The sequence below is a fragment of the Bison bison genome, unplaced genomic scaffold (assembly GCF_000754665.1).
Source record: "Bison bison bison isolate TAMUID 2011002044 unplaced genomic scaffold, Bison_UMD1.0 scf7180017864215, whole genome shotgun sequence".
Classification (NCBI taxonomy): Eukaryota; Metazoa; Chordata; class Mammalia; order Artiodactyla; family Bovidae; genus Bison; species Bison bison.
In genome coordinates, this window is record NW_011494787.1 from 11,200,737 (window position 1) to 11,209,625 (window position 8,889).

The following is an 8,889-nucleotide window of genomic DNA, read 5'->3' on the forward strand; positions in this document are numbered from 1 at the left end:
GCATTAATACATTTAAAATATTTTATCAATATATTATTTTCAAAAAGTACTCCATGGTTAAACTTGTTTTAAAAACTGTTCTACTGTGTAAAAACAATGACTGCTGTGCCCAGTTTTGTTTCACTTGTTGTCATGTTTCTCTAGTTTTTCTTTAAAATTGGAGGAAGTTACAGTTCAGTACACACAGGCAAAGTCATATCTGACTCTTTGTGACCCCATGGACTGTAGCCCACTAGGCTCCTCTGTCCATGGAATTCTCTAGGCAAGAATACTGGAGTAGGTTGCCATTCCCTTCTCCAGGGAAATCTTCCCGATCTTGGGATCAAACCCAGGATCTTCTGCATTGCAAGCAGACTGTTTACTACCTGAGCCACCAAGAAAGCCCTTTCACACACAGGCAAAGGAGCCACAGTGGACTCCTAAAACCTTTAAAATCATTCTCCTGTTCCTTTAATGCAAGATATAAAGAAGTTTCCTATCTAATATCTCTTTTCTGTTGAAAGAAATCTGATAGATTTTTCCGTCAAAACCTATTATTCTTTCGTAAGTTCAAGCTGGTTGGCTCCCCATTAAGTATAAAAGTGATTTGTTTAGACAAAAATGAAGTTAAGGTGGCTATGAGCTCAGATGTCAGATATACATTTGTTTACCTAGCTTTGTTAAAGCATATTTTAAACCATTCTGCATAGTATGTCAGGTTATAGGCTGCCCTGGTATCACTTCTTGAATAAATTTCTAAATTCTTGTTATGATTAAGGCACTATTACAGTCACTGCTGGATTATACAAGGATAACAACAATCACATAGAACAAAGGAGCAGAACTGAAGAGTTTTACAACCCCACATAAGAGTTATATCCCTTCCTTTGCAATCAGTAGCTGAGAAAGGTTTAGGTCCTATGTAACCATCTGTGAGCTTATCTGAAAAACTGTAATCTAGACATATGAGCAATACAAGAAAGGAGGGTTAATCCTGTTATGGTATAGGTTCAACCTAAACTCAGGACAACACTGGTAAAAATTACAGCTGCGATAATTTCTACCTTCATGTCAACTGTCACAAGCCAAAGCACTGGTGGTTTATTATAGTACTGCTCTGCAGAATGTTCCATTCTGCTGTGTGATTCATGCAAAGCCTGCAAACTGCAAACAATCAGCTAAATTTGAAACTGCCATTCAGAGCGAATTATATTCCAAGAATCCAAACACGGAACTGGGCTTCTTCCTGCTGAATGGCGAGAAACAAAATCTCCAACTATGTCATGGACATTTAAGATACAGTTTCTAGTGAACCTCAAAGTCCATCCTCTTTTCTAACTACCTCTGCTCAGTCTTTTAGTGCTTCAACCACCCTGCACCCTTTTCAGCCAAGAAGAACTTTCTGCATTCTGTGTGCAGCCACACTAGCTTCATCTTCTGAGTCGGATTCGCTCTGGGATGTGGAGCTGTGAGAGGCAGAACTGCAAGGGGAAGAGCATTCTGGCGAACACAGGTAGTGCATCAGAGGGAGGCGGTATTTCCCACAGAAGTCCACAAATTTAATTTGTCTAACGCAGCAATCAAAGTAGACTCCTGGGGAGAAGGAAGAATAAGTACAAAGTAATCATTACAAAGCAAAGCAAAGAGCCACGGTTTCTTTTTTAATCCTATATTCATCACTCTGAAAAAATATCTTAGTCTTCTTTTTTGAGAATCTTAAGCAGAGGTAGTGGCTGCTTCCATAGTTGTTAATAGAAATACTGGAAGGTCTTAGAGATATCCATCTGACTGCAAAGAAAAGGTCAGGAGATTTACTTTAAAGGGAGCTGGCATTAAAAGGACACTGTTGACTCAGCTTGTTGTCTCTGGTGACTTGGTGGACAGTGGCTGATGGAGATTATAGGATACCTAAAGTGCCCTTTCTCCATCCCCCAAGCCACTCCGTGGTACTACCCTACAGTCAAGGAACTTAAAAAAAGGAAAAAAAACAAAAACAAAAAAACACACACACACACACAAAACTCCTTTGATAATGATCTTAAAGAATTAATTATTATACCCAAAATTTGCATAAAGGAGATGATTTTTGGTACCCCTGTCCTTATATAATGAGAAGGAAAAATTAAAAGTTAACCAAATGCCATATCTCCACAGGGTCTAACTATACAGCTTCAAAGTTGTTTCACTACTGATCTCACCTGACTTTCATGCCATTATATACTGTGACACAGACTGAAACTAGTAATTAGCTTTTCTGATGCCTAATTTAGTGCTCCTGATCTGTGGCCCTTCAGCTAAGTAAAAATACAGCTAGTGATGACAGGAAAGCAGAGGCTGCTGTGTCGTGGGCTTCCAGCTGCTCCTCCTCCTGCACGTCTCTAACTATGAAGGCTATCACAACAGCTGCAATATAATTGGAACACCTAGAACCCTGGGTCCCATCACCTCTCTGGAGAAGAATCTCAACCTTTACACTCTACCTAAGATTCCTCTGACACCAACTACTCTGTGTATATAACATATGGGACCAAAATAAAAAGATATGGTCCAAGCAAAGGATAACTTTTCTCCTATTTATTTTTCTTCTGTTATTTCTCCATTGACTTTCTGATTTTGTGATCCTGTAGTAAGTCAGTATAACTGATAGTTTAAAAAGGGAAATTCATAGTATGTTACTTTGAACAATATAGGAAAGTGGACCAATTCTGTAAACTGATCAATCAATATTAACAATAAGTCCCCATAATGTGCTAGCTTCTAAAACAGATAGAAGTAATAAAGCCTTTATAAAATTAAGCATTATAGAGTTGCTGTTGTTTAGTCACTAAGTTGCATTTGACTCTGTGACCCCATAGACTGTAGCCCACCAGGTTCCTCTGTCCATGGGATTTCCCAGGCAAGAACACTGGAGTGGGTTGCTATTTCCTTCTCTAGAGGTTCTTTTCCACCAAGGGACTGACCCTGCATCTCTTGCATCTCCAGCACTGGCAGGAGGATTCTTAATCACTGAACCACCAGGGAGCCCATTATAAAACAGTATAATACTATCTTGTCATTTGTAAGATCTCCAGACTATACAAAGACAAATTATCTCACAAAATGAAAAATTACTTTTGTTTATGAAAGTGAAAGTGAAGTCACTCAGTCGTGCCCGACTCTTTGCAAATCTGAGGGGGAAAATGTCAATGGTTCATTTCAGATTATTATCTCAAACTTTAAGCTAATAATGTAAAAAGTATTTTTGTTCCTAAGATAAATAACATAGCAGTATACTAAAGAACTCATTAAGAAGATATTTAAGAGAGAGGAGAATTCTTGTAGAGGTCAATGTCTAGAAAAGAAAGAAAGTGAAGTTGCTCAGTCATGTCCGACTCTTTGCAACCCCAGGGACTGTAGTCTACCAGGCTCTTCAGTCCAGGCAAGAGTACTGGAGTGGGGTGCCATTTCCTTCGCCAGGGGATCTTCCCGACCCAGGGATTGAACCCGGGTCTCCTGCATTGTAGGCATACGCTTTACTATCTGAGCCACCAGGGAAGGATAAATTCAAAGAGATTAGATATAGACTATTAAGCCTGAGGGCCTGGTGTGAGTGTTGTCTCTTGCCACTGTTAAAGTCAACTTGGAAAGGAGAACCAGAGAAAACCAAAAGCACTTCTAACTTGGCACAGCAATCTCTACTTCTAAGAATAAGTGCCCAGAAATGGCCCAAAGCAGTGTCATTTTTCTTTTTTTAAACTATTAGTATCCTTTTGACCTTTAATATTCTTTGAGAAACTTAAGTCACCTTCTTTCTTTTTAACCTTGTAAGTTTTCAAGGCATAATAGGACCTTGAGAGCCCGGGGAAACCTCAGCTCTGATCATATTTATGCAGCATTTTCCTGGCACCCACATTTATCCTACAATAATAAAAAGTTTCCTGTACCCCTATTAAGTTGGATTTTTAAAAAAAAAAAAGTCTTTTATGAGGGAGACAAAATAAACTGACCTGCTATCATTTACAGATTCCACTCCAAACACCCTGGCGCTTCAGGCCCTTCATAACCTGGCCTCAATGTACGTTTTACTTGTCTCTCGTTACTCCTTTAACTGTACATTTCAGTCAAATTGTTACTCATCTGACATTTTTTTGCTTTTGTTCCCAATTTTACTCTCTCCAGCTGAAAAGTTTTCTATCCTCAATCAAACCATATCAAAATTCAACTCATGTTTCAAGAACTGTCTCATCTTTTCCAGATCTAATAAAGGTACTCTCTCCCTTCTATGATTTCCAATAGTATTTTGGATTCCTACTTTACTCTGAGTTACATTACATTATTCAATTCTCTCCAAATGCTCTAAACTCAAGAAATTTGAATCATGAATTTAAAAGAATATGGAATTCCAAGATAAATTCTGAAATTGGGACATGTTCATCCTATTCTCATACATTTTGAATTATACTTTACAAAGGTACCTGATACTCAGAATGCTGAGTCTAAAAAAATGTCCTTCAAATAAATATGAAAGGTAGCTAAACATTTTAGAGACTCTTCTAAAGCATTTAGAACTATTTATGTTTTGTGTTTCCCCTCTTATTACCAATTTAGCTTATCCAATGATAGTTCCATGACAGGATAAGACTTTTTTGCCTTGTGTATGAATTTGAAAGTACCATGAAAAGAAGAAATAAGAAAAGAAAGAAGAGAGAGAGGGAGGAAGGAAGGAACACAGAGAGGGTGAAATGTCTCACTATCTGGTAAAAGGGTGAAAAGATAAAGCAAACAAACAGAGAAAAACTACCTTTTTCTGAAAGAAGACAGCTAATTATAACAACATTTAGATCATTAATTTAAAAGTAACTAAATGAATGGGTAACAGGACACAATTAACTTACCTCCACACTTTGGGTTTGGACAATTGCTGGCTAAACTCAAGTATCTAAGAAGATTCCCAGGAAGATCATAGGGAGTGTAGGAAATATTTCGAATTTTAATGGTCCGTGCAGCTAACTCCAGGAGAGTTGGAGGATCATAGGTTAAATCTCTAACAAAACGAACAACCAGTGGGTTCCCTCGCAAACTCAGTTCTTCCAAATGAATAAGGTTGAGGATCTCTCGAGGCAGGTATGTCAGCAAGTTATTGTGAAGACTAAGGGAACGAAGTGAATGCAACCTAGAATGAAGGCAGTACAAAAATGAACAGCCATAAGTGAGGTCACTACTCAGAAAGTTAAGTGAAGAACTCAGTGTCCCCATAAGAATGAGCCATTAAGGTTAGTATCAATTCAACTAAAATTAAAAGATGCTGAAACTAAATTAGAACCCAAATTTGTGTATGTCATGGAATCTTACAAAGCTCCAAATACTTAGAAAGTATTCTGTGTTAGCTGATATAAATACTAGATGTGAAGGCTTTTTTTTTTTTTTTGGCATGCTTTATCATTCAGATACCTAAAAAAGCAAAGATTTCAAATGCAACAGGAATCAAGCTCCTTCACATTATCTCACTGAGTGTGAATGCTACATAGCAAATATGAGTCAACAAAATTCCATAAAACCTTGGGGAACCTACGCCAAAGTAATACCCTATTTTTGATTACAGAAGAGAGGCTCAACAACTATGGAAAACAGCATGGAAGTTCCTCAAAACATTAAAAACAGACCTGTAATATGATCCAGCAATCCCATTCCTAAACATATATTCAGACAAAACTACAATTCAAAAAGATACACGTAATGCTATTTTCACAGAAGCACTATTTACAACAGCCAATATGTGGAAACAATCTAAATGTCCATCCACAGGCGAATGGATAAAGAAGATGTACACACACACACACACACACACACACACACACACTGGAATACTACTCAGCCATAAAAAGAATGGCATAATGCCTTCTGCAGTTACATGGATGGACCTAGATTATCATACTAAGTGAAGGAAGTCAGGAAGAGAAGGACAAATACCATATGATATCACTTACATGTGGAATCTAAAATGTAACACAAATGAACATATCTATGAGTCAGAAATAGACTCACAGACTAGAAACCACACTTCTGACTGCCAAGGAGAAGTGGAGTAGGGGAAAGAAGGATTGGGAGTTTAGGCTTAGAAGATACAAACTGTTACATACAAGATAAACAATAATGTCCTACTGTATAGCACAATGAACTACATTCAATATCCTTTAATATACCACAACAGAATATGAAAAAGAATACATACATACGTATAACTGAATCACTCTGCTGTACAGCAGAACTTAACACAACACTGTAAATCAACTATACTTCAATAAAATTTTTAAAAATAATAAATTTTAAAAAGAGAAAAGAGGCTGAGTAATTTTGAGGAATATGTCAGAGCATTCAAAAGTAAAATTAAAAATAAGCAACCCAATTCACAGCATACCTCAGAGCTTTCTGTATCATTTACTTTGATAACACTTAATTCTTTTCCACATACAAACCATGTGGGTGAATGCTGGACAGTAATTCCTAGGCACAGATATGTGTGTACACATAACTCCCAAAAATACTCACTGTGAAAGCTGAGGAGGCACACTCTGGATTTTGTTGTCACATAATACCAAGTAATTTAGAGAAGGCAGATTTCCTAATTCTGGTGGTATTTCTTTGATGAAGTTTCCTCCCAGATATAAACACTCTAAACTGCAAAAATAAATGAAAAAAAAAGTTGGACAAGTACCTCATTGTCTTTATTAAAATGAACACGTATCATTTATCCATTCAGCAAATGTTTTATTCAGGATTTGTCTATACAGTCTTTGAAGGAAGAATGCAATCTTCAGGGAGCTCCTATTGTAGGTAAACAAACAAGACACACCAACGTGAGACAGTATTATAATTAAATGCAAAATAAGGCATCAAATAAGCATAACATGATTAAAATATCAAAATGAGCAGACCAATCCATAAATGATATAAATAGAGAAACATAAAAGGTTTAACAAGTAGAGAAATAATAAAAGGACATTAGTTTTGATTAGAAAGGCTCCCAAAAGTATTGTGACTTCAGCTGGATTATGAATTTAGCCCATTTAGGATAGCAGGAAAGGGGAACTTCAGGTTGGAAAGAGGGTTTTTACGGGATAACAAGTACACCTTTTGACACATAAAAGAATTCATGTTGAGGAACCCAGAGTACAGCTGGAGAAAGGCCAGATTACAGGAGCCCTGTATTATATGCTGGTGGGTTTGGATTCGATACATCATCATTCCACTGAAGAATGGAAAGACACACTTAAGTTTATATTTCTTCTTTGCTCTTATGATAGTAACTGTAAACTTCAGAGGCTAACTAAACAAATTATGCAAAACTGAACCACTATTATGAAATTAAAGTTCCAGTTAATCATCTAATAATGCTAACAATATTTTAGACACAGCATATATTGCACCAAAATGTACTGCTACTCCTTGTGGTGATGACTGGTAGACAGGCTCTCTCCAAAACTTTCTGGAGCAGGGGGAGCAGAGGTAGCAGAATCAGTTCTTACTATATACCTAAAATGTATACATACAGAGCTTTTCCATTACTATTTTGTCTTCCTGCTATATCTGCTAACTCAGTAGACACTATCATTCTTTTAAGACAACTTTAAATGCAGGGAAAAATAAGTCTACTCAACTGTTACCCAAATTTCCAGGTTAAGAATTAACTTGGATACTTTTAAAGCTTTAAAAGCCAGACCCCATTCAGATCCACTAAATCAGAGTTCCAGGGGAAGGACCTGAGCAGTGGCAGATTTTAGGGTATAAGCTATAATGTTAAAAGAAAAAAACAAATTACCCTGCAGAGTTATAGTGAATTACAATCTAAATTAGCATTTAAGAGCACTCATTACCCTACAGCCCCGCCAATACTTACTATCATCACCTGCTTTATCCCTCTTTTTTTCCTATTTAATATTTTTTTTTAATTACTTAGCCGGTGTGAAAAATGATACCATTCTGTACTTGCAATCTTCTCTCATTATTAGTGAAGTTTAGCATCTTTTTGTGTTTGGAGCCATTTGTACATTTTTAGAAAACAGCCTCTTCCTATCCTTTACCTGTTTTTCTCATGGGTTATACGGCTTTCTCTTATTAATTTGTTGGGAGTTTTGTTGTTGTTAAACATATGTTCTGCATAACCTTGTGCTTCTGTGGCCTAGAGCATTTGTTCACATTTTATATGTGTAAAAAGAATGTGGAGCTATTAGGATTGAGCTTGTTAATTGTGCAATTCAAATTTTTTATAGTCTCTCATGATTTTACCTTCTTACTCCGATGGTTAATTTTCTATTAGAACCATGGTCTTTCTACTTCCCTTTAGTGTGAGCATCTTACACGTGTGCTAAGTTCCTTCAGTCATGTCTGACTCTCTGTGATCCTATGGACTGTAGCCTGCCAGGCTCCTCTACCCATAGGATTCTCCAGGCAAGAATACTGGAGTGGTTTGCCATATCCTCCTCCAGGGGCTCCTCCCGACCCAGGGATCGAACCTGAGTCTCCTCTGCACTGCAGGCAGATTCTTTATCACTGAGCCACACAAGAAACTTCCCTTCAGAGTTTTGTCAATTTTTGCTCTCTTTCTCCTCAAAATATGGAAGCTATACTGAAGATCCATTCAGGTTCATGACTATTATAACTTCTTGTTGCATTATTCCTTAACTCACATGAAGCATTTCTCATTCTTCCTTCTAATCCATTTTGCCTTAAAATCTACTTCCTCTGATTATCAATACTGCCTACCAGTTTTATTTTTGTTAGTATTTATATCATTTAATGGATGTGAGAGTTGGACTGTGAAGAAGGCTGAGCGCCGAAGAACTGATGCTTTTGATCTGTGGTATTGGAGAAGACTCTTGAGAGTCCCTTGGACTGCAAGGAGATCCAACCAGGCCATTCTGAAGGAGATCA

General features: G+C 37.2%; 1 protein-coding gene across 1 annotated transcript in view; it reads right to left on the minus strand.

Annotated features, from left to right (window-relative positions):
- Positions 1–313: 313 nt before the first annotated feature.
- LRRC58 (leucine rich repeat containing 58) overlaps positions 314–8,889 on the minus strand; it is a gene marked incomplete at its 5' end in the record, with an annotated part of 18,115 nt that continues 9,539 nt past the window's right edge. Inside the window, 3 exons of the mRNA XM_010845420.1 lie at positions 314–1,572; positions 4,854–5,131; positions 6,508–6,636. Coding sequence (XP_010843722.1) covers positions 1,364–1,572; positions 4,854–5,131; positions 6,508–6,636 — 616 coding nt within the window. The remainder of the gene's footprint in view (positions 1,573–4,853; positions 5,132–6,507; positions 6,637–8,889) is intronic.